Genomic DNA, 26,424 nt, shown 5'->3' on the forward strand with positions numbered 1-26,424 from the left:
TCCCATTTGATATCATAAGCCCAATTTTATAAATGAGAAAAGGGTATAAATGAGCAAATCAGTAACCCTGTATGAAGGGAGGTCACCCTGGGCAACTGGGGAAGCCAGGACTCACATCTGCCTCTTTCTGCTCCATGTTCAAACCCCTTTCCACACTTACGTGGTTTCCAAACCTGGGTGAGCACCCTACTCACCTCAAGAGTTTTTTAAAGTACAGACTCCCAAGTCCTCCCTCAGCTTCATTGGTCAGAACCACCAGAGAGGGGATACGGACACCTATTTCTGGGTTTTGTTTGGTTGTCTGCCACCCTCTTCTGCCGCCATGAAGCTCTTCCATTGCCCCTACTCCTAGCTATCTGGCATGCCGCTGAAGACACCCTCCCAGACCACTGCCCCTACTCATCTGGCCCCTCTAGCCTATGGCCTTCTCTATGGAAACATAAGCATCCAGAGTCCCTGGGTCCCTTGGAGGCTTTATCTCAACGACATAAGTGAGATCTGTGGCCAGCTGATTCCAGCTGAAGGGTAAAAGGCACCACAGGCCATTCCAATCTTCTATTTGGCTCCTATGTGATATGGCATATGATGATTCTGTGCTTATATGCTCATTATCACACCTCCTTCACTGTAAAAACAGGCCCCTGGTATGAAAAGCCGTAACATGGGATCCCATGTCAGTAAGCAGGCACTCTGTGAACCCTTGATGATACTAGCAGAGGCACAGGAAAAGAAAACCGGTATCTGAGGGAATCAGTTCCATAAAGGATGATGGATCACTGTCCCCTGCAGTGTGATAAAGGCCTGGGGTGGCATCAACTTGCCAGCAAATCTAGCTGGACTCCTTAAGAAGTAGTACCGCACTGAAGGCTCATTTTTGGTCTCTGCCACCAACACTTTGGATATTCAGCAGTGACAGTAACTGGACCAGTTTGGGTCAGAAGGAACCCATGCAGAGCCTCTATCCCTGCTACCGAAGTTCCACCATCCATGGACCCATCCTGTGAGCACTGCGGTGACCAAGGGCAGAGGCTGACAGACATCTACCAGGTGAGTCACCTCGTCTACCTGGTTGTGGAGTGACCCTTCTGCTGGGTCTTGATGGTCAACATAAAGATCTACATGCTTTGTGACCACTCCTCTGGTTCAATCAAAGGCTTCTCCCGAATCCTGGCCTCAGATCTTCCACACCTACTCCTTCCACACTAACCAAAGTATTCACCACTTCCTAGGAGTCTGTGTAAAGTACCTCAGGCCATCTCTCCTTCCATACAAAATAGACCAACAAGGGTACTGCTCACAGCTCAGCCCATCAGAAGGATTTCTCTCACCACAGGGTCCACTTCTGAGTGGAGCAGTAGTGTGACAGCAATCCATGTTCAACCCCCTACCCACAGACTCAAGCTCTTCTCCCAGTGTCATAGAGAACCCCGCACCCCATCCCACCTCATGAAGCCATGATGCAAGCCGGAGGGAGACATCAGTGCGGCAGGGATGGATGCCACAGGGATGCGGACCACTTTTTCAGGTAACACAGATTGCCAGGCTTCGGCCCAAACTGATCTTGGCATAATCCCCAAGCAAAGCCTTTTAAAAAGAGAAAAAGTTGATTCTGAGGTACCACCAGGTTTGGAAACCACAGATATGCACTTACCTGGTGTCAACACCGAACACAGCTATACGGTAAGGCTTCAATGCATAAAGTAGACAGGGTCTTTGCCCTCCAGAAGCCTCAAGTCTGGTGTCAGGGCAAGGGGTGTTGGGGGGGGATCAGTGTATACAAACCTCTTTAATGAAGGTTTAAAAACTGTCACTTTAAATCAATTGATAATTAGAGACTAGATTGCAATACTTATAATCAGAAAGGGCCTATTGAAATGAGGCAATCAGAAATGGCCTTTCCCAACACCAATATTCCCCTCTGTGAAGAATAAGTAGAACTTCACAAAAATAAACTCAAAATGGATTAAAGACCTAAATGTGAGACCCAAAACCATAAAACTCCTAAAAGAAAACATAGGCAGTAATTTCCTTGACATCAGCCTTCACAACATTTTCTACATACATCTCCTCAGTCAAGAAAAACAAAAGCAAAAATAAACTATTGGGGGCACCTAGGTGGTTCAGTCGGTTAAACATCCAACTTCAGCTCAGGTCATGATCTCATGGTTTGTGGGTTCAAGCCCCACATCGGGTTCTGTGCTGACAGTTCAGAGACTGGAGCCTGCTTCAGATTCTGTGTCTCCCTCTCTCTCTCTCTCTGCCCCTCCCCCCATTCATACTCTGTCTCTCAAAAATAAATATATGTTTAAAAAAATTAATTAAAAAAATTAAAAAATAAACTATTGGGACTACACCTAATAAAAAGCTTCTGCACAGCAAAGGAAACCATCAACAAAATGAAAAGGCCTATCGAATGGGAGAAGATATTTGCAAGTCATATATCCAATAAAGGAGTTAATATCCAAAATATATAAAGAACTTATCCAACTCAACACCAAGAAAACAAATAATCCAATTCAAAAATGGATAGAAAACCTGAATAGCCATTTTCCCAAAGATATACAGATGGCCAAAAGATGCCTGAAAAGACGCTCAACATCACTAATCATCAGGGAAATGCAAATCAAAACCTCAATGAGATATCACCTCATACCTGTCAGACTGGCTAGTGTCAAAAAGACAATAACAAGCGTTGGTGAGGATGTGGAGAAAAAGGAACCTTCGTGCACTGTTGGTGGGGATGTAAACTGGTATGGGCATAATGGGAAATAGTATGGAGGGTATGGAGGTTCCTCAAAATATTAAAAACAGAAATACCATATGATCCAGTAATTCCACTGTTGGATATTTACCCAGAGAAAACAAAAACACTAATTCAAAAAATATATACCTATGTTTTTTGCAACATTATTTACAGTAGCCAAGATATGGAAGCAACCCAAGTGTCCATCAACAGATGAATGAAGAGGATGTGGTGTATATATATATATATATATATAGGGATATACATACCCACAATGGAATATTAGCCATAAAAAAAGCACGAGATCTTGCCATTTATGACAACATGGATGGACATAGAGGATGTTATGCTAAGTGAAATAAACCCTACAGAGAAAGAAAAATACCACATGATTATACTTATATGTGGAATTAAAAAAAAAAGGAACAAAGCAGAAATAGACCCATAAATTCAGAAAACAAACTGGTAGGGGCGCCTGAGTGGCTCAGTCAGTTAAGCATCTGTCTTGGACTCAGGTCATGATCTCACAGTCTGTGAGTTTGAGCTCCGCGTCAGGCTCTGTGTTGACAGCTCAGAACCTGGAGCCTGCTTCGGATTCTGTGTCTCCCTCTCTTACCCTCCCCTGCCCACACTCTGTCTCTATATCAAAAATGAATAAACATTTAAAAAATTAAAAACAAACAAACAAAAAAAGAAAACAAACTGGTAGTCGCCAGAAAGGAGGGTGCTGGGGGGTGGGCAAACTGGGTGAAGGTGGGGGGTGGGAGGTACTCAGATGAAAGGTATAGCATAAAGAATATAGTCAATGGTATTTTGTAATATTTAATAATAATTACAGTAATAGTAGTTTAATAATAATTTAATGAAACAGTAACTACACTTGTGGAAAGCACAGCATAAGGCACAGAGTTGTCAAATCACTACATTGTACACCTAAAACAAATGTAACATCATGTGTCAACTATACTTCAATAAAAAAATTAATTAAGAAATATTTTTAAGGGCAGATTGCATATGTCTATATATTCCTTTGTGTTATTATTGATAAAAGCAGAGGGTATGCAAAATAAATATTTACACACTCAATTTTTTTTAAAAAAAAAAGAGTAAGTACAACTTAAACGTACAGAACGGAAGCTTCAGTCAGACCAAGAGTTGGGAACAAGGGGAAAGGCGGGGAGGGGCGAGAGAGCGGTGGAAAAAAAGGAAGACTGGAGCCTTTAGATTACCTCAGGCAGAGGAAAACAGCCTCTCCAGACTTTAATTCCAAATGTTACCAAGGCAAGGGAGTGCCCAGGACTAACATGAAAGGAAGATCTAGAAAAGTGTGGAAGTTTGCATGCATACACACACGATGTGGCTTGCCAGCCATAACTCACAAAAGCCTCCGGTAGCTTTACAGTTTCGCCCCATATGGTACTGATGACCAACCTCCCAAATGGTACATGACGCCTAATGCAAAAATTCTGCCTCCTGTCACAACAGATGCAGCATAATGTTCTGTTCCAGAAATGTGCTCACAGTACCTGCAGCCCGTTTCCCAATGCCGCCCTGTCCTTCCAATACATACATGCATACATATACATACATACGCATACACACATGCGTACGGTGTTCACGTGGATTTTTACCGGAGTCAAAATACAACGTCGGTTTCCCCCAGGAAAAGCGAAACCGTAGAACAATATGGAAAAATGAGGAGCGCGCCCTCTTGTGGCTCTGGCCTGACCCTGTCGCTTCCTAACCACGTGAGCTGGGCCAGTTGCTTCTCTTCAAGCCTCTGTCGTCGGTAAAACGCTCTCGGGTACGGTGATTGTGAATATTAAACAAGAAATTGGATGCAGAGCGCCTAGCCGGGTGTCTAGTTGATAACTATTTTGATGAGGACTGTGACTATGACCGTGGCTGAGCAAACTCACCTGAGCAGGAAAGTGTCAAGGCCAGGGAGCGCGGCGCCCTGGTGGGCCAAGTGGCTGGAGAGACTGGCCCGGGTTCCACGTGACGTCAGTTTGGGCTCCTTTACAAGGCGCTTATGGCGCCGCCAGTTAATGAGGCGCAGGTGGTAAACATACACAGCTTGGCATCGCTTCAAACCAAGCGTTGCTAGGCCCAGTTTGTTACCAGATCAGGAAGGAAAGAAGCCAGCGCAGACCCGCAGGTGTCCGCGGCGCGTAAGTGCTCCAGTCCTCCTGCATGGGGCGCCCACAGCCCAGGCAGAAGGAGAGCCAGCAGCGCGCTCCCCTTTCGCTCTCCACCAGCCATTACTGAATTGGTTGGGTCACAGAACCCACTGAGGAGCCCCATGAAGCTGAAAGGGCCGTTATTGGCAGGTGCTGGCAGGAACCCCCGGTGTCAGCAGGCTTCCTGGAGGAGCTGCGGTTCCCCCTTCCTAGTCAGTAGGATGCTTTGCAAGTAACCAAGAGGATCCTCCCTAGGAACTCAGGATCCCTTAGATTCAAGCTCCTCCCTTAGATTTAAGAGGACAGGAACCCATCTTACTCACCTGGTGACCCCCGCAGCTGGCCAGGCCACATGCATATGTGTTTGCAGAATGAATGAATGAATAAAGTTGATGATGGAGTAGAACACAGGATGTGTCCACCTTGTTATCCTTGTAATAAAACTAGGTTTTTAACCTTAGCATCTGCTTGGAGAATCAATCCTCTCCCCTCCCAAATCAACTTACACAGAGCTGACACAGTCCTCTTCCCTAAGAGTGGGCACATGACTGGTTCAAGAAAAGTCAACCCCAGCTTGGACCATCAAATCTCTTAGCAGATTTTTACCATCTTCACAGTCAGAAAAGAGGGACTGTTGCTTTAAGGAGTAGGTAAGCCTGATGCTGCCTGGGGCCTCTTAGTCTGCTTGTGAGGAAACCAAAACAAAGAAAGGCAAGCCAGAATGGGAGAGGAACACCTTGAGCCTCTGGATCTGGCCATGCCTGAACTCCTTCTCAGGTTTATAGATGTATAAGCCAATAAATTGCTTTTTTGCTACTTGGAAAATAAGAGAATTTGGACTAATACATTTCTCCATTTTCTTTTACTCCCAACCAGAAATATCACAGGGCTGAACCAGGAGAAGCCTTCCAAAGTAATCCTAATATCAACAATTTTTCCAAGACACTGTGAGAACGGACAGGTGCCGATCCCTGTTAGGCTTCTCATTTGTTATGAGATCTTGAAAATCTCTCAGGCCTTTTGACAATGACCACAGAGTTCCTAGTCACAGATGACGACCCATTTCTATATTTACAAATTGGACTCAAAACTTTTATCTTAACCATAACCGTTCAAATTACTGTGTGTTTACAATTACTGATGTTTAAGCACCTATTGTATTTGCATATAGAAACCATTAGAAGGCATTCCTCAGAAGACAGCCACTAATTAGTCAGATCTAAGGTAGGACATAAGGATGTATTTACAAGTTGGACTATTACCGATTTGGAGGAAGCAAGCTAATAAAATGAGCTTTGCTGGAGCAAAATGGCACACAGTGAAGTCCTTGCGTCTCATGGCTTCCATTTGCTCAGATAAGAAAGGGGTAGGGTAAAGAGAGTTTTATATCAGTCTTGTTAAATTTCAGAGTATGGTCCCCAGTCAACAGCATAGCATGGACTCCAGGAGGAAGCGCCCTGGCTGACAACTGAGACAGGAAATGAGGTGAAGACAGAGGTGTAAGGCTGGTCAGCAGTTGTCCCAACACCCCTTCCTCACGTCCTCCCATTGTCCTGTATGGGGATTGATGACCTCTCATCATTTTGACGAGACCCATCCCCAGGTCAGCCACTTTCTCTCCTCTCCATCCTTTGCCTCGTGACCTCTTCCTCCAGTCTGCTCCTCTCACTGCTTTGCTTTGCTTCAGGCCTCTCTCTACCATTCACAGTACTAGGCATGAAAACAGGGTCCTTGGGCAGAAGAGATTGCCAACATTTCCCAGTCCTAGAAGGTCTCCCATAAACCTACCAAAAGAAGATTTATAACCGCTTTAGCCCGAAGGCTGGATATTCATCAGCTGTGGAAAGATATGTTAATCCCAGGTTTGGAATACTAATTTTTTATGTCAAAAATACTTTGTGGTTTTATTCCATGAATGTCACTGACTGAGGGAGTCTGAGTAAAATCCCATTGGGGAAGATGGCTGTGACTCCACGGTTGGCAGGGGCTTGGGGATCTAACCTCTTGGCAATGCCTCTCTTCCTGTCCAGAACCTTCTCTTCAGCTCTTCTCCTTCTCCATGACGGCATTACCATCCATCACAGTCACCCAAGCCTGGGAGTCATCCCGTCCTCCATATTTCCTTACCCCTTACTAGTCATCTCAAAGCTCTGGGCTTGTGAATCCAGCCCCTCTCATACTGACCTCTGTATTAAAGAAGCAAGCTGGGAAAAGACAACTAGTTTCATTTAGAGTCTGCCAGTGAGTGAGGGGCACTTGCATCAGACTGAAAAACAAAAGAAAAGAAGCCCTTTCCCCTCTGGCAGTAGGGGGCATGTGTGTCTGCATACGTGAGACTTGCAGAGATTTGTAGGCAACCACCTAGTCTGATGTGTCGGACAGCTGAGATCAATGGAGCCAGTATTTCCTGCAATTTCTTCAGCCTCCTGATCGCCTAAAAACCAGCAGTAATTTTCCATGACGTTTGTTTCCCCATCTATTCCTACAGTTCTGTATATACCTACTTCCCAATGTTCCAGGAGGCACCAAACTTTCTGTGAAAAGCCAGATGGTAAACATTTTAGGCTTTGAGGGCCACGTGCAGTCTCTGTCACAAGTGCTCAACTCTGCCACTGTAGTGCAAAAGCAGTCCTGAACAATACATACACAGAGGAGTGTGACTGTGTTCCACTAAAACTTTATTTATAACAACAAACAGTGGACTGAATTTGGTGCACAGATCCTAGTTTGCCGGCCTCTGCCATCTTCAATTTCTTTCTGCCTGAACTATTTATACAGTGGTTTCTGTTTGTCTAATGCAGTTCCCTAAATATCCATGAATACACTCCTTCCTTAGTGCCTTAATTCAAGCCGTCTTCATCTCTTGTTAAATCTAGTTGACCCTGGCTTTGGTCACGTCATCTGGAATCTTCTTCTCCATCCATACCTCACTCATGCTGCTACAATTAATTCCCTGCCATTCCTATGTAAACTCCTTCAATGTCTCCCCACTCCTTTTAGTTTACCTTGTGTCAGTCAGGGTCCCAATAGGAATCAGATGACAAGGTTTAGTTAGGATCATTCAAGATAGGCTCATTTACAAAGGTGGCCTGGATTAGGGGAGCCACAGGCACAGTGGAGTCATTTGGGGTTTGTATCCATAGGGGTGGGTGTTTCCACCTTTAGGCCCGTGGGGACTGTGCAGGAGTGATCCTCAGAATGCAAAAAGAGAGTCGTTCAGAAAGACCAGGTTTGGAGTTTTTGTTTCCATGTTGATTTTTCTTAACCTAACTCTTCTCAGACTAGTACTTTTATAAAATGCAATGAAAATTTATTAGAAGAAAATAGGATATTTGAAAACACATAAAGTACAAGCTCAATTTTTTGTTATTAGATTCAACAGATATAAAATGTCCCTGTCAAATTGCTATGAAAGTTTATAAACTCTTACTCTCAATTTCTGTTATTACCTCATCATGGGGCCAAGACAACCCTGCAGAGAGGGAGCCAGAGGAATTAACTCCCAACCTTACTTTCCTCCCTCTCTCTCATTCCCTACCAACAACCTTCACTGGCCAAAACCAACCAGAAACCAGGCAGCAGGAGAGACTTTTCACACAACCCATGCCACCCAGTCTCCTAGGGCAGAGGATGGGGTGCAGAGGTGAAGGGTGGAGCTGGAGGAACAGAAAGCAACACAGGGAATCCCAGCTTGTGATGAACACTGGGTGTTATATGCAAGTGATGAATCACTAAATTCTACACCAGAAACCAATTTTACCATATATGTTAACTAACTAGAATTTAAATAGAAACATAAAAGGAAAAAAAAAATCCCAGCCCTGTCACAGAGCTAGAATAAACAATCCCAAAATGTGTATGGAACCACAAAAAAAAAACCCTGAATAGCCAAAGCAATCCCAAGGAAAAAGAACAAAGCTGGAGGCATTGTGCTTGGTGATTTCAAACTGTATTTCAAAGCTATAGTAATCAAAATAGTGTGGCATTGGCATAAAAACAGACACAGTGCAACAAAATAGGGAGCCCAGAAATAAACCCACACACATATCATTAAATATCAACAAAGCAGCCAAAAATGTACAATGGGGAAAGAACAGTCTCATCAATAAACGATGTTGGGAAAACCGGACAGCCATATACAAAAGAATGAAACTAGACCACTATCATACACCACACACAAAAATTAATTCAAAATGGATTAAAGACTTGAATGGGAGGCCCAAAATCATAAAACTCCTAGAAGAAAACATAGGCAACAAGCTCCTTCACACCAGTCTTGGTGATGATTTTTTGGATTTGACATTAAAAGCAAAGGCGCCAAAAGCACAAACAACAAGTGGGACAACATCAACCCAGAAGGTTCTGCACAGCAAAGGAAACCATCGACAAAATGAAAAGGTATCATACTGAATGGGAGAAGATATCTGCAAGTCATAAATACGATAAGGAGTTCATATGCAAAATACATAAACAACTCATACAACTCAATAGCAACAGAAAGAGAGAAAATCCAGTTTAAAAATGGGCAGAGGATCTGAATAGACATTCTTCTAAAGAAGACGTATGAATGTCCGACAGACACATGACAAGTTGCTCGACCTGACTAGTCATCAGGGAAATGCAAATTAAAACCACAATGTGATATTACCTCACGCGAGCCAGAATGGCTACTATCAAAAGACAATAACAAATGTCAACAAGTGTCATGGAAAACCCCACTTCTCCCAGGCAGGCAGGAATTCCTAGTCTAAGGCAAAGCGATTTCCGAGTGCTTCATTCAACTACCAGAGTTAACGACAATAATAATAGCTTCGGGCCATACGCCAAACTGCCAAAAGCTGTACCTTGATTCTTTTAGTGCTTACATCAATTCTGTGAAGTAGGTGTTACCACCCACTCTACAGGTGACAAAATGGTGATTTAAAAGCTGAGTTGGAGGGCACTGTGGTAGGGTTCCCGGCCCTAAGGAAAGAAAAAAACAAACAAACCTCAAGGCAACCTGGCTGTAGGCATGCGTGACAACATCCCTCATGACCGTGTAACGTGAGACCACTTAATCAGACCGCATGTTTGTGTGTTACCATATATGGGAGACAAAGAAGTAAAAAATAGGTAGAAAACTACACCACGTGGCGTTCGGGGCTCAGTTCTCCAGGTACGAACCCAACTGAGCGGTGCTGGCAGGAATAAAGTTACTTCCTGGAAAGAAAAGCCTCAGTGTCAGAAAGAATCCTGCTACAGCATTTGGGTAGCCCAGTCATTAAGCATCCGACTCTTCATTTTGGCCCGGGTCGTGATCTCACAGTTCATGAGATCAAGCCCTGCACCGGGCTCTGTGCTGACAGTGTGGAGCCTGCTTGAGACTCTCTCTCTCTTTTTTTCTCTCTCTCTCCCCGCCCCCCCCCCGCCCCCAGCACACTCCTTCTCTTCAAAATAAATAGATAAACATTAAAAGAAGAAGAAAAGAAGCAGCAGCAGCAGCAGCAGCTTGAGTTGAATGCTGAGACACTGAATGGGAGGGCCAGTGAATGGGAGGGCCAAGACCCAAATCCAGGTCTGTGGTTCCAAGTCCTGCGTTCCACTGGGCTGTCCTTCGAGAAGATCTGAAGCCAGCTTGTGCCAGGGCAGCACCAGAGAGCCTGCCTTTCTGCAGCTTCTGCCCCACTGTTGGCCTGTAAGGCGCCCCAGATTGTACCTGAGCGATGCAATCGAAGGAGTTTTACCGCGTGCAAACATGGAAAGCCATAACTTAATTTAGGGTCGTTTGAAGCATTCTCTTCTCCAAGGAAGTTAATTTTAAAAATCAATATTGAGAGAGGGAAAACTGCCCAGTATTTCACCATCCATCTTTCTCAACTGTCTTTTGTTATCTTTCTATCTATCTGTTGCAAAGTATTAACCTTCACTTTCTCCAGCATACGGACAAGCTATCTCCTTAGCTAATTGGCAGTTAACCTAACTAGAGGGGTACCTGGGTGGCTCAGTCAGTTGAGTGAATTGACTTCAGCTCAGGTCATGATCTCAGGTCATGAGGCTCCTGAAGTTGAGCCTCACATCCGGCTTTCTGCTGTCAGGACAGAGCCCACTTTGGATCCTCTGTCCCCTTCTTCTCTCTGCCCCTTCCCCACTCATGCCCTGTCTCTCTCTCTCTCTTTCTCTCTCTCTTTCTCTCTTTGAAAACAAAAAAAAAAACATTAAAAAAAAGAACCTAACTAGAGAGACTTGGTTTTCACTAATCCATCCAAAAAGGCTAATCTTATCCAAAGCATTTCTCTTGTTCCTTCCTTCCCTGAGATGATCCTTCCCTGACTGAAAGCTCCAAGTGTGGTCTTAGGGATGAATGGAAGACACTATTTTAAAATCAGACTGGAGTGGGGGCACCTAGGTGGCTCAGTAAGTTAAGTGTCCAACTCTTGATTTCAGCTCAATGTCACTGTTGATGAGTTCCAGCCCTGCATCGGGCTCTGTGCTGACAGTGCAGAGCCATCTTGGGATTCTCTCTCTCTCCCTCTCTCTCTCTGCCCCTCCTTCTATCTCTCTCTCAAAAATAAATAAATAAACATTTAAAAAAATGAGACTGGAGTTATCCAGTGCATGAAAACAATCAGAGAAGCTATTCTTAAATATTGGGTTACAAAAGCCACCTTCCTCAAAAAGAGTACTATTTCATGTTTTTGATAATTTTGTGCATAGGATTATTGTAGGATTATGTGAGAAAAGTATCTAGGGCTGACTATAGCCCAATACCCTACTGGGCATGGCACATAGATTTATTACATTAATTAATTAATTAGCAATTTTCTTAGCCAACACAAATGATCTGTGCTCCTTGAGTAATTAATTACTCACCAATCTCCTACTCCTCTCTGTAATCAATCTCTAGGTCTTCAACACATATGAAGTATAAAACACAAACAGTACTTTGGAGTGTGATTCTTTTTGTTTTCAGCAACTTTATATGTGGTAATATTAGAGCAACAGAGAAAAAGACACTAAGACATTATTAGTTGTTATCACTGGAAGATGGATTTGGGCTAATTTTTATTATTTTTGTTTATCTCTGTTCTCCAAATTTTCTACAAAAGTTAGGCATAAGAAAAAAAGCACTAAAAATGTCTTTAATACCAAAAACATCTACTAAATCTGAAACCATGTTCCCCCTGGTGACTTAAGTCTCATTTCCCTCCCTCTACCCCAGTGGTCCCTAAGCTGCCACTCCAGCTCTATTATTACACCCATAGCTCACCCAGGGCAGGAATTTCAATTCCCTAGAAGAAGCTCCAGGAACAAGGGGAGGGGACTAAGGAGAGATTTCTCAAGTCATTGGTCCTAGCCCGAAAGGCATCAGCCTCTGAGTCAGAGGCCCCACCAGTGGAGAAACCACACACCCTCGTCTCTATCCTGGTCTTACCCCCCTGCTGCCTGATCCCAATAACTGGAGGCAGTCGAAAGGGCAGATCCCTCCCTTGGCCAACCCCACGTTTGTGGTTGAGATAGTCTTCAAAGGCCAAGTTTTCCTGGACTTCTGGCCAATAGTGGTTACTGCTCCCTCCAGCCTTGGCAATAAATTCTGCCCAGCTAATGCGAATCCAGAAGAAATCCCCTGGTGCTTAGAGGTTTATTCAGAATGCATGATCATAAACAGACCCAGGAGGCCCCAGTTCACGTTGCAAGAGATTTCAAAGAGACTTGACCTAAAGCCTCAGCTATTCCCAGAATCCCAGCCCATTGCTAAAAACGCAGAAACCGTCTTCACCAGCATGTTTGTCTACAACCAGGGAGAAAGTAATGGTTGGCTCTTCCCAGGACCTCTTGGGCATTGCAGAAGAAGGTCATGTGGGATGAATAGCCCCCAGCTCTCCCTAACTTGCATGCCTTGTGAGATTGGGCAGCCCACCAGGAGCCAAGCTGCGGCCACCTCAGGCCAGGACTCAGAGTACAGGGCAGAATAATCCCACCACTGCCTGTTTTCACAAGCACGATGTGAACGTAGCTTTTGTGGCTCTCCTCTCCCATTCTAGGACTGGGGCAGGGCTCGGTGGGGAGAGTGTTCCCAGGAGCATGGTCAATATATTGTCCAGACAGGACATTTTGGAATGAAAGGGGCACTGGCAAGATAACAGATGTTAAATAGGAATATTGCAGACAAACCAGATGTGTGGCTACCACAGAAAACATCTTCCACTCCTATTGCCCAGGCTCTGCTGAGGGAGTGGCACCCTGTTCTCTTTCTTCAGAACTTGTGCCACTGAGGAAAGTCTACTTTCCAAATCAACCAAGGCCTCATCCAGCAACCCCCTGGCATCCCACAAGAGAAGAGGGAACTATCACATGAACCACAAAAGTGTGGGCAAAGCCCTCTCTGTCTGGTTCACCACTGCATCCCCTGGGCCAAAATAGTGCTCGGCAGGTAGTAGGTGCTCAGTAAATACTTGTTGGGTTAATTCACGAATGGCTGAGCAGTTTCTCAAGTCATCAGCAGAACTCCAGGAAACCAGAGAGACTTGGCAATTCCAGATAACACTGTTGCCTAAAGTAGGTAGCTGTTTAGGTTTGAACTCTGAACTGTTGTAAAAATCTAAGGTTTTGCATAGACTGCTATGCATTTCCTTTTGGTGGAGTTTGTAAATAAATATAAAGTGTACAAAGCTTTAAAATACCAGACTGGGGGTGCCTGGGTGGCTTAGTTGTTTAAGCCTCTGACTTCAGCTCAGGTCATGATCTCACAGTTCATGAGTTCGAGCCTCACATTGGACCCTCTGCTGTTAGCACAGAGCTTGGTTTGGATTTTCTGTCCCCCTTTCTCTCTGTTTCTCTCTCTCTCTCTCTCTCTCTCTCTCAAAAATAAATAAACATTTTAAAAATGAAATGAAATGAAATAAAATAAAATAAAATAATAATATAAAAATAAATACCAGACTGAACTAAGTTTCCACAAGTAAACCAATTGGAAACAAATGATTTTGAAGCCACTGCTCAACTTCAAATAAATGAACTACTTCCTGCAATATTTCCAATGTGAACTCATTCAAAATTTTACTGGCCAAATTTGGGACTGAATCAAGCAAATGCTCATCACACACATCAGAATTCCTCTAGTCCCATCCTCACTGTGCATAAGTTCCCTGAGAAGCAGGTGCCATGAGAGAGTAAGATTTGCAAGAGGTTCAGTGGGGCAAAGGTCTGCAAAGTCTAAAGAAAAAGGAACAGAAACAGGAGAAGCATGGAGGGCTTTCAGACCATGATGCAGGCGGGACACCTGGGAGAGGAAGGGGGGTAGGTAGGAGGGTCAGGGAAAGAGAATCTCTGATGACACAGTTCTAAGAAAGCTTCAGCCAGGTTGATGGGGAATAACTTGGAGCCAGCTGCCAAGTAGAAGAGTCCCACATTCTACAGGAATGTGCCAGCATCACATCAGTCATTAACCAGGAGGAGGTATGGCCTCAGCACAAACATGGCGGCCAAGGAGAGGGCAACAACCACTATGACCCTGCTGAGGAATCCTAAGCATCACATGTTCAGGGCTCGCACACACACACCACTTGAAATAATACTCTCCCTGGAGTGACTTTGTGTGAATCCAAACAGGGTCTGGCGAAAATGCATCAGCCATCAATAGAACACTCACAGTAGGTAACAGGTAAGCTCCCACCAGCAACTTTCGCTCCCAACTGCTGTAACTTTTCGTTCTACCAGCAAGATAAAATTGTCTCATAGAATCTCAATCAATGGCAAGCTTTTATTTAAAAAATAGAAATCTAATCTTTCATTTGAATATTTCTGAAGAATCAAACTCATCCTGGGCATATCACATGGTAGCTGTCCAGAGGCACTGAAAAAGGAGGCATTTGGTCACCATCACCCAGCAGTAAACTCTTTGCACAGTTTTAGGTTTTAAGTTCTTCATGCTGCTCTTGGTCAATCAACGACTGTGATTCGGGTTCAGAAGCCATCCAAGGAGAGCAAGGGTTGAGCCATCCTTAACTCATACCCAGATGGAACAACTTCCGCAGAATGGCTGGTCCTCCCCAATAACCCCTGTAAGAAATGACATACAGAAGATTATTTGTTTCAGAAAAGATGGGGGTGACTTCAGCAGCAGAATGTTGAAAGGGAAGCCAAGTTGCTCACACAGCTTGCTTCTCAGCACATAAAGCAAGACTTGTCTAGTGAGGTAGAAAGATCCCATGATCAGGAGGGGACAACATACTTTGGATCCTGGCTTTGACACTGACTTGCTATGTGAGCCTGGACACGCAGACTCAACTCAGCAAACCTGTATGAAGCCTCTGCTACATGCAAACTGCAATCCTTTCTACTCTCATTTGCTTGTAAATTAAGTATAGTTCAGGGTTTCTCAATCACGGCCCTACTGACAATTTGGGCCAGATATTTCTTTGTTGTGGGACTGACATGTGCATTTTAAGATGGTTAGCAGCATCTCTGGCCTCTATCCACTAGATACTCACAAGCATCCCCTTCAGTTGTGACAATCAAACATGTCTCCTGATATTGCCAAATGTCCCCTTGAAGACAAAATCACTGATATACATATCCTGACTTAACTATCTCTTAAGGGTTTGGACAAGTGAAATGAGATTGTCATTTTTTGGACCAAGAGAATCTTAGTTTTTATTACTCTATTTACTTATTGAATGCCTACTATGTAGCTTTTTATATGTCATCTCATTGATCTTCATCCTGTGAGGTAGGCAATGTTAAGTTCATTTTCTGGATGAGAGTAGTTAAGCAACTTGCCCTAGGACACACAGCTAGTAAATGGCAGAAGCAGGACTCAGGGCACAGGTCTGACTCCAAAGTTTTTGCTCTGAATCACTATGTTTTATTTTTCCTAGAACACACACACACACACACACACACACACACACACAGAAGGTGTCAGATGTAAAAGTACTTGACATGTGAAATTGATTTACTATTATTATTATTATTGTTGTTGTTGTTGTTATTAATCCAGTAGCAAGAGAACACAGCTAAGGTTTCAGATCCTTCATAGTCTGCCATCACAAATCCCTAAGAAACAACACAGCAAAGCAGATCCCCTGTGCCATTTCTGCCTTGGGTCATGATGTCTCCTGTAGCTTGAAGGCTTCCTTGAGACAACCACCCTGCACAAGGCGGTGCAATATGCCAAAAGGCGTGTCTCTCTACCCTAGGCGATGACCTTACCTTAGCATCATGTTCCAATACAGGAAAGGCATCAGGTCGGCCTTCATGAGGTACATGGAAAGTCGCTCTTTGCTCTGGTCAAAGGGGAAGGTTTCCAGCGGCTGAGCGTTGTAGTCAAACTCCGCAAGAATCACACGGTTGTAGCCAGTCACCAGTGGACACGAGGTGTAGCCATCATACTAAATTTGCATGTGAGACTGAGTTGGAAAGTGGCTCTTTATCTGGCATTATATAATACTTCAGAATTTATTATTTACTCTAAGTAATTATGGTTTTATGTTTTTGAAAATTTTTGTACAGTGAAAAAATGGAAATTATATAACAAAAATATACTGAGGACAAAAATTAAAGTGCCCATATTAGAGAAACCTATTAAGGAAGTGGCAGAATTGTGGGAAAACACTGCTTTCAGGCAGAATAAGAGATGATAATTCAGACAGTGGTTCTTACAAGGCATACAAACCTTCTTTGTTGGTGTTTGATTCTTCATAACCAGAGAAATTGTTCTGTCCAGTATTCCTGACTGGGCAGCTATAAGAGAAATGGAAAAGTCAGAAAAGTATAAGCATCTAGGTTTTCCAAGAAAACTAATTTGCAAATAAATGTAGACAAATTAAGAAGCCTCCATTCCCTATCCCTCTAGATTTTTTCATTGTTTTATTATGTTTAACTTTTTTAAAGTTTATTTATTTATTTTTGAAAGAGACAGACAGAGAGAGAGACAGAGAGAGAGAATCCCAAGCAGGCTCCACACTGTCAGTGCGGACAAAGCCTGATGTGGAGTTTGAACTCATGACCATGAGATCATGACCTGAGCCAGATGCTTAACTGATTGGGCACCCAGGCACCCCTATCCCTCTAAATTTTAACTAGAACATGACTCATCTTACCACTTGAAGTTCTTGCTACCAGGAGGGGTTCTTCAATTCATCAAAAGCCTACACAGATGCCTCTCTAAGGTTGAAACTCAAGAGCCAGCTCTCTCCAAACAAGAAAACTGTTAGGGTGGCCCTATCCCAACCGCAGACCCCCTACTCCTAGGGGTCAATAGTTGTCAACTTGGTCAATAGTTGTCAATAGTTGTCATCCCCTAGACTTTCATACGTTCCTTTGTTCTTGTTCAGACAGCCTAGATTACCCCACGTATATTCAATTAGGTAACACAGTGAGCTTTCCTCTGTACTAGAGCATCCCAGCTAAGGCTGGACCAAATATAGACAATTAGATAGGTAGACGGATGTTTTCGTTTTTGATGGTAAGAGTGGGACACTACTGTTTTTACTATGAAAATATTCAAACTCTTATCTTTCTTGTTTCATCTATCCCATCACAGATGCTACTTTTACTTTCTGGAGTATTTTCAGAGCAAACATCACAACAATTTACCCAGAAATATTTCTGTGTATACCTCCAATATATGAGGAACTTTTTAAATACAAACACAACAGCAATTTTTAAATACAAACGCAATTCAATATACCTGAATTATTAGCAATAATTCCTTAATACCATCTAATCCCAGTCTGTGCTCAATTTTGAATAATTAAGACTGCCCTTTTAAAAATACAAGCAGTTTGTGTCTCTCGAGGTAGAAAACTGGATTTGCTTTTGAGGAAAGATTGATTAGGTTTATACTGTATAATACTCATTAAAGCGGTTGTTTTGCAATCCCCAAAATCAGGAGTCAACAAGCTTTTTCTGTAAAGGAAAATTTTACACCTTGTGGGCCAAGAGGCAAATATCAAAGATATTAAGTAACAAGAGAGAAAAAAAAAAGTTTATTAACAAAATCCAAAACATAACAATAATTTTCTGTAATACAGGTCTACTAGTAAGAAGAATGAAATTCTTTTTTCTGAACCTCAATGCTCCCTATCATAAATTGATTATAAATGTTAACCAGTAGAAATCATTCCTAGCCAGTTGTACAAAAACAGGAAGCAGGTTGCATTTGGCCCACAGAATGTAGTTTACTGATGCCCAAATCAAAAGATCAATAATTTTTTTTCTCGAATGAGCAGTTTCAAAAAAATGAGGAGTAAATGATTCCGCTTTAAAAATATTAACTGGCTGTCCTCATTGTCTTAACATCTCTAAAGATCTTATTTCCCTTTTGGAAAACTTTGTTCCCCTCTGAGGGCCGTACAGAGTTCAGAATCTTAACTGAGAAGTTCCAAAGAGGTGCCTGCAGCAGGGCATCAAGATCAACGAAGAGGAGAGAAGATGTCAGGTGGGTACCAGTTGCCAAGAGGTTGGGACCCAGGAAGCAGTCACTCTGTCCAGGTATGTGTGTATGAAAGGGTATGTGAATTGTTGTGCACTTTTTTCGTGTATTATAATCCCCTTTGGCTATGCCCAAACCTTCATTTAACTTTTGTTAATGCCACATCCTGGTCTTGGCTGTGCTGTGGGTAATTAAGGGAGAATCTTGGGAAAGAGAAAGAGGCATGAGCCACAGGAAGCTGGTTTCAATGTAGCAAGATGGGGTGTCACCCACAGTAGCATAGTGATCTGGAATGAGGTAAAACACCTGTCTGGGTAGCGAGTAAAGCTAAGGATGGATTAGTAGAACTGGTGAGAGCATTGCCAGGCATACTGAGAGGACCCAAGGAAGGGAATCTAGTGAAAAACATAGATCCTCTTGGGGAACACTGGGACGTCTGTTATTTACTTGCTGAAATGTGAAATGACATTTAAAAAAAAAAGCATTCACTACAGCACTGTCTGAAATACAAATGGATTGGAAACAATGTAAATATAAATTACGAGTAGACTCATTAAATAAATTCTGGAGCAACCATGCAAGAGAATACAGACTGGAAAATAACAGGTAAAAACAATGGGGATGCTCTCTACATGGTCAAGGGGAACAAAGAAGCAGAGCAGATAGATGCAAGACAGGGCGGGGAGCAAGATTTTTCACTTATAACTTTCCATTTAATCAAATTTAATATTATCTATTCAGAACGATGAATGACATGTGTTTGTTTGAAGTAGGCCACAGACTGGCTAATCTGGGCCTCATATGCATCCACAGGTATTTTCTTTAAAAAAAAATTTTTTTAATGTTTATTTATTTTTGAGAGAGAGAGAGAGAGAGAGACAGAGCACGAGTGGGGGAAGGGCAGAGGGAGAGGAAGACAGAATCCAAAGCAGGTTCCAGGCTCTGAGCTGTCAGCACAGAGCCCCATGTGGGGCTCAAACTCACGAACCGTGAGATCATGACCTGAGCTGAGGTCAGACGCTTAATGGACTGAGCCACCCACAGGTATTTTCACCACATAAATTCAGCAGACTTACAAGAAGATAAAAGCAAATGGAAAGCATTGTCTCACAGTCTACCTATAAGTCACAAAGAGAAAAGATACCTTTACGGTGGAGAGAACTAACGGTCACTCCTTCACCCAGTGATGAAATCTAGCCTCACCAAGGACAAGACATGCTAACTAACAAGAGGCTCCCAAGGTGATGCAGTGGGAGGCACACAACCTCATGTACAGAGGGTCTTACCAAATGGATAACCTGAATCTAATTTTAAGAAAGCCACCAGGGGCGCCTGGGTGGCTCAGTCAGTTAAGCATCTGACTTCTGCTCAGGTCATTATCACATGGCTCTTGAGTTTGAGCCCCACATGGGGCTCTGTGCTGACAGCTCAGAACCTGGAGCCAGCTTTGGATTCTGTGTCTCCCTCTCTCTCTGCCCCTCCCCTGTTCACAGCCTGTCTCTCTCTCTCTCTCAAAAATAAAGAAACTTAAAAAAAAAAAAAAAAAGGAAGAAAGAAAGAAAGAAGAAAACCAACAGAAAGGGGAACCAGAAAGGGGCACCTGAAAGGGGCACCTGGGTGGCTCAGTCAGTTAGGTGTCTGATTCCTGATTTCAGCTCAGGTCATAATCTCACAGTTCATGAGTTCAAGCCCCACATTGGGCTCTGTGCTGATAGCACAGAACCTGCTTCAAATTCTGTCTCTCTCCCTTTCTTTCTCTGCCCCTCCTGCTCTCTCTCTCTCCCTCTCAAAATAAATAAAAAATAAACTTTAAAAAAAAAAGAAAGAAAGAAAACCACCAGACAACTCTAAATTATGTATGTTCTACAAGACAACCAACCTGGTCTCCAAAAATGCCAATGTCATGAAAGTAAAAAAATGTCCAAGGGCCTGTTCCAGATTAAAGGAAACCAAAAAGACACGACATCCAGTGCAGTGTATGGCCCTTAACTGACTCATGGATTTAAGGGAGGGTAGGGGTGGGGGAAATAAAGGAGAACTGGAGAAATCTGAACTGGATTGTATATGAGATGATTATATATCAGATAATACAGTGTTCAATTCCTTGGACATGATAATGGCCTTGTGGATATCGAGGAGAAAGTCCTTTTTCTTAAGAAATACAATAGTATTTGGGGGTGAGGTATTATTGTCAAAAATTGCTTTCAGGGGGCACCTGTGTGGCTCAGTCGGTTGAGCATCCCACTTTGGCTCAGGTCACGATCACATGGCTCATGAGTTCAAGCCCCAGGTCGGGCTCTGTGCTGACAGCTCAGAGACTGGAGCTTGCTTCAGATTCTGTGCCTCCTTCTCTCTCTGCCCCTCCCCTGCTCACACTCTGTCTCCCTCTCTCTCTCTCAAAAATAAATAAACATTAAAAATATTTTTTTGGGGGGCGCCTGGGTGGCGCAGTCGGTTAAGCGTCCGACTTCAGCCAGGTCACGATCTCGCGGTCCGGGAGTTCGAGCCCCGCGTCGGGCTCTGGGCTGATGGCTCAGAGCCTGGAGCCTGTTTCCGATTCTGTGTCTCCCTCTCTCTCTGCCCCTCCCCCGTTCATGCTCTGTCTCTCTCTGTCCCAAAAATAAAAATAAACGTTGAAAAAAAAAATTTTTTTTTTAAAAAATATATTTTTTTTAACTTGCTTTCAAATGACTCAGCAAAAAATGTACATAGAGTAATAAAGCAAATACTACAAAAGATAATAATTGGTTAATATCTGAGGGGCCTATGAAATTCATTGTGCTTTCTTTCAAATTTGTCATAGGTCTGAGATTTTTAAAATAAAAATTGGGAGGAAGTTATTTTTAATAATGAAAAAGATATTCAGCGGGTTTCCTAGAAAGGAAATAGGTTGAAATAGTGACAGTAACACAACATGTTCCGCAGGTATGCGATTCGCACAAACACACCACCATCCCCACCAGCAGGGATGTCTGTGTTTTATAGCATGTGGAGAAGACCATTCCTATCTACAGAGGACAGCATCTAAAAGGCAATTCTCCTCATCACTGCTAGTGCAGAACATGGAGGTAAAGAATTTCGTTTTCCAGGCTGAGGCCTCAGTCGTGTACCAATCAGGGCATGCTCCACTGTATTTGTCCTAACAGGACAATTTTCTGGTCTGCAAGCTTTCAATAACTTGCATGTGTTTTCTGTGGAAACAAACGCTTCCCTAGCTTTATGGTGTTTCAAGCAGAAGGAAAAATAGCCAACCTGCCTAGGGTCACAGGCCAAAAAAAGGCCAAGGATATGAGTATGGCAGTATGAGAAGTAAAAGAATTGCAGAGCTGGAAGAGTGGTACCCTCTCTCTAATGCCCCCTCCTCTGTAAACAACCACCCTGACCTACAAAGGGCAGGGGAGGTGATGCTACTCTTTATTCTTCATATGACACCACGTTCATCAACAGCTAGCCTCTGTGTCAGGGAGGTTGAAGTCATTTTGAGGCCACAAAAGTTTCCTTATGAATGGAATGCTATTTGTGCCAGGCTTTGGTTTTTGTTATGATGGTCCCTTAGGGTGACATCATTCTGAGAGAGTCGGAACATAGCTCATTCGTTCTCTTACCTACTGCAGCAGCGGTCTTTGATGTCGGAAGGTTAGTGCAGTCCCCAATCCCAAACACATTTGGGTATTTCTTGTGCTGCAGAGTTTCTTTATCCACATCCACCCAACCAGCAGCGTCAGCCACGGGACTTGTCTTGAGGACATCTGGCGGGCTCATTGGTGGAGTCACGTGAAGCATTTCATACTACAAAAAAAGGAAAGCATCCAAACTTGTGTTTATTGCAGTATTTCTATAGCCCCACAGCTGTCCCCTGATCTCCCTTACCCATACACCATACTATGGCTGCATGGCACACTGTATACTCAGTGGCTGTCCTAATCCACACCCCCCTCCGAGGTTTTCCATGCTTCCATGCAGCGTGGTGATAAAACAACTAACCACTCGCTCAGTTGATGTTGTTTCCCCATACAGAGTCAACATGATCCTTTTGGCCAGAGGCGTGGGGAAATCAGAAACACTGGAATGAACCTCATTCACATTCTGAAAGAACCCACTGATGTTTCTATTATTACTAAAACAAAGGAAGTGGTGTTTCTCGGTTGCTCTCTGCCTGACCCTCAGCTGACTACTTGTAAAGTCCGTTACTTCCGTTTTATTCTGCAAAGTGGTGCTCAGAGTCGCTGAAACCCACAAAGGTCATGTTCGGGGCTGGTAAGTGAGCACCATTTTCAAACATGGATCAACTCTCAAAACACATAAAGGAAACCATTGGAACACCAACTTAAGATGACATAAAAGGGAGCGCCTGGGTGGCTCAGTCAGTTGAGCATCCAACTTCGGTTCAGGTCATGATTGCATGGTTTGTGAGTTCGAGCTGTACATCAGACTCTGTGCTGACAGCTCGGAGCCTGGAGCCCGCTTTGGATTCTGTGACTTCCTCTCTCTCTGCCCCTCCCCTCCTCATGCTCTATCTGTCTCTCTCTCTAAAAAATAAATAATAAACATTTAAAAAATTTTTAATAAAAAAAAATATGACATAAATGGTGGTAAGAATATCGGCTAGCATTTTGGAGGAGAGAGTGATCTGATTCAGTAATAGGTTTACTGAACTGTCTAGGGGGGGTAGGATGGTTTGTCTGTGTATTTTTCCCAGAAAACCTGTATCAACGTTACCCTTGGTAGCAGTGCACTAACCCACCCTGATCAATTTGGATGGCTCATTTAATGTTTTGTTTATGTAGTAGTTATTTGCTTATGTAATATTTTTGTGGTTTATCCTTCCTATTCTTTTTATTATTGTTCGCAAACTCCATCTAGCAATTTCAAACTGATTTAAGAGCTCCAAAACATTTCACTAAGGAGAAAACTTTAGTGTCTTAAGACAATCCCCACCTTGTGGCAGTCCATAGCCCCTGGTTTCTCTGAGGAGGCCCAGCCCTTGTCAGGGCTGGTCAGTCCTTGACAGCAGAGGGAGGTAAGGAGGTGACTTGTATGTATTCCTCCTCCCAAACAATTATAAGCTTAATTAACCTTAAAGTAAAGGAGAGCTGTCAATAGGCTCTGCTCCTCTGCAAGGTCATCTTGGGTTCTTTAAGGGCATGGGTTCCTGAGGCTGGCTGTGCTAATGAACATGGAGACTGAGCACATGTCTGCAGGATAATGTATGGAATCCAACAGCCATCAGCCACCAAATTATAAAGGCTATGTCTGTTTTTCTATAGTTAAGTAGAACCACTTTTTTTTTAGCTGAGGGCTAAGTCTTACCAGAGTCATATCTACCTACTGGCATTAATGTGCTTAAATTTCACAAGCACACATGAATTCCACACATCTTTGCTAGAAGAAAAGTTAAATATTTCCACACAATCATCATAAAAGCATGAAGTTTTACTCAAACTAATATCCTACAAAAGATATACTAGGGTCTGCTTTATAGATTTATTTAAAAGTAACATTGGCATTTAGTTGTAACTTGCTCTTTATCCACTATTTCCACAAACTGTATGTGACGGATAACTTGGTTCTCCTTCATTAACATAAATAATCTATTCAGGGTAGTGGTTTTCAAACTTTAATGTTTATAAGCAGCATTTGGGAGACCTGTGGGAAATGCAGATTCTTGGGCCCCACCACCCCACGATCCCAATCCAGTAGGTCTGGGTGAGGCATAGGAATCTGCACTTTAACAAAATCTCCTACCGATTCTGACACATGAAACCTGTAGGTGACAGTCTTAGAAGCTCTGGCTTGAAGGAACAGGTCCATTTACAAGGAAAAACAGAATGTTATTATATGGTAAGTCACTTTACCTTCCATTTGTTTACCTATAAAGAAATGCATTACAGGGATCCCTGGGTAGCTCAGTCATTAAGCATCTAACTCTTAATCTCAGCTCAGGTCATGATCTCACAGTTCATGAGTTCGAGCCACGCATCAGGCTCCACTCTGAGCCTGCTGGGGATCCGCTCTCTCCCTTTCTTTCTGCCCCTTCCCTGCTCATGCTCTCTCTCAGGCTCTCTCTCTCTCTCTCTCTTTCAAAATAAATAAAACAACAACAAAAAAAAGAAATACATCACAGTTGACCATTGAACACTGCGGGGGTTAGGCTATAGGCTTTCTTTTTCTTTTCTTTTTTTTTTAATTCCTTACAGTAGTAGTTCTCAATCCTGATTGTACATGAGAATTATTAGAGGAACTTTTGAAACGCCCAATCATCAGTCCACACCCCCAAACTAATTAATCAAAATCTGGGGGTTAGACCCAGACATCAGAGTGTTTAAAAGCTCCCCAGGTGATTCCAATGTGCAGCCAGGGCTGAGAGCCGCTACTTTAACGCCTTTTGGTAGATTTTTTGAAATTCATATTTTAAGAGTGGAATTGGGTCTGGAAAGAAATTCTGACCTGACATCCTATCATTTAAAGCAGACACAAATATCTCTTTTCTTTATAAACCCTTTAGAAGAACAATAACCATTTACATATCCAAGTTTCTATCTGCAACTTCAACAATCCACAGCACAGCTGAGAACCAAAGTGAAAAAGACCAAATAACAAAATGAAGTTCATGCACTCAAGCCCGTATAGTTTGCTCAGAAAAGTATGTAGTGGGCCCTCACTTGTAGCCCACTCGCTGTTACTTTACATAAAATCAAACAAGTTTGGCTATCTCATTTTCCAGCCAATAAAGAATTAACAGCAGCAGCTTAAAGGAGCTGAAGTGGCAGGGACCTTCTAACGTCACTCACGATTGCCTGACAGCCAAGAAAGAAGAAAACTGGAAAGCCACAAAAAGGATACATACAAAATCAAATAGCAGAGTACTTTGAGGCCCTTTTATAAAGTGATAACTAGCCCTAGGAGGCTCTAGGAGCATAACTTTATAAAAGCTATTCAAAATAATGACCCTGAGCTGGGGCAAGTGCATACTAGGTGAGTCTAGGACATCCTGTGACACCAGAAAGCAAGAACGTGCTCAAAATATGATGGCGACATGTCACAAGGACATAGCCATCTTGAAAGGACTCCTACTGGCCAAATCTGGCACAGTTTGAGTGCCAAAAGGACAGTAATGAGTTAAGGACAGTAATAAATTACAAACCATTGGAGGCAAAAAAAAGAATTCATGAATTTATACCTATAACTAATGAACTGAGAGAAAGGAGGGCTTTTGCAGACAGAATGCCAACAGCTTACTGTTAAAGGTGGACAGAATGCTTGATTGGAAAAATCATCATTTTGCAACCACCATAATAAAGACCAGACTAGGCAAAAATTATCAGTGGATGATAAATCCAGTGGGAAACCTAATGAGGAGGGAGTAGGGTATTTGCTTGGTCTTAAAGTGTCTACCCCCCCCCCAGACTTATTAGTAGCAAAGGAGGAAAAGAATAACAATATACAGTGGAGAAATTGGGCCATCTTTTGACTGGTGATCAAAATAAATATCATTAATGAGGGGCAGGTGACCATCATGTGCTTTCAAATGTGATACACTAGAAAGACACGACATTGCTTAAACAGCATTTCAGTCTAGGGGCGCCTGGGTGGCGCAGTCGGTTAAGCGTCCGACTTCAGCCAGGTCACGATCTCGCGGTCCGTGAGTTCGAGCCCCGCGTCGGGCTCTGGGCTGATGGCTCAGAGCCTGGAGCCTGTTTCCGATTCTGTGTCTCCCTCTCTCTCTGCCCCTCCCCCGTTCATGCTCTGTCTCTCTCTGTCCCAAAAATAAAATAAAAACGTTGAAAAAAAAAAATTTAAAAAAAAAAATAAAAAAAAAAAACAGCATTTCCGTCTAAAAATGTAGAGCCTGAGGGGCACCTGGTAGCTCAGTCAGTTAAGCATCCGACTCTTGGTTTCAGCTCAGGTCATGATCTTGCAATTCGTGAGTTCGAGCCCCACATCAGGCTCTCTGCTGTCAGCACAAAACCCGCTTCAGATCCTCTGTCCCCCTCTCTCTCTGCCCCCTCCCGCTTGCTCTCTTAAAGCAAAAATAAATAAATAAACTTAAAATGCAGAGCCTGAAACTGATCACAAGAGAATATAAA

At 43.1% G+C, this 26,424-nt stretch overlaps 1 protein-coding gene across 1 annotated transcript in view; it reads right to left on the bottom strand.

The window, feature by feature from the left end:
* Window positions 1-14,642: 14,642 nt before the first annotated feature.
* The window catches only part of SQOR (sulfide quinone oxidoreductase), a 50,126-nt gene continuing 38,344 nt past the window's right edge, over window positions 14,643-26,424 (bottom strand). Inside the window, exons 7-10 of the mRNA XM_030318265.1 lie at window positions 21,943-22,126; window positions 16,577-16,644; window positions 16,114-16,292; window positions 14,643-14,961 (exon numbers count right to left, since the gene is read on the bottom strand). Coding sequence (XP_030174125.1) covers window positions 14,904-14,961; window positions 16,114-16,292; window positions 16,577-16,644; window positions 21,943-22,126 — 489 coding nt within the window. The 3' untranslated portion in view covers window positions 14,643-14,903. The remainder of the gene's footprint in view (window positions 14,962-16,113; window positions 16,293-16,576; window positions 16,645-21,942; window positions 22,127-26,424) is intronic.

Source organism: Lynx canadensis, chromosome B3 (assembly GCF_007474595.2).
Source record: "Lynx canadensis isolate LIC74 chromosome B3, mLynCan4.pri.v2, whole genome shotgun sequence".
Classification (NCBI taxonomy): Eukaryota; Metazoa; Chordata; class Mammalia; order Carnivora; family Felidae; genus Lynx; species Lynx canadensis.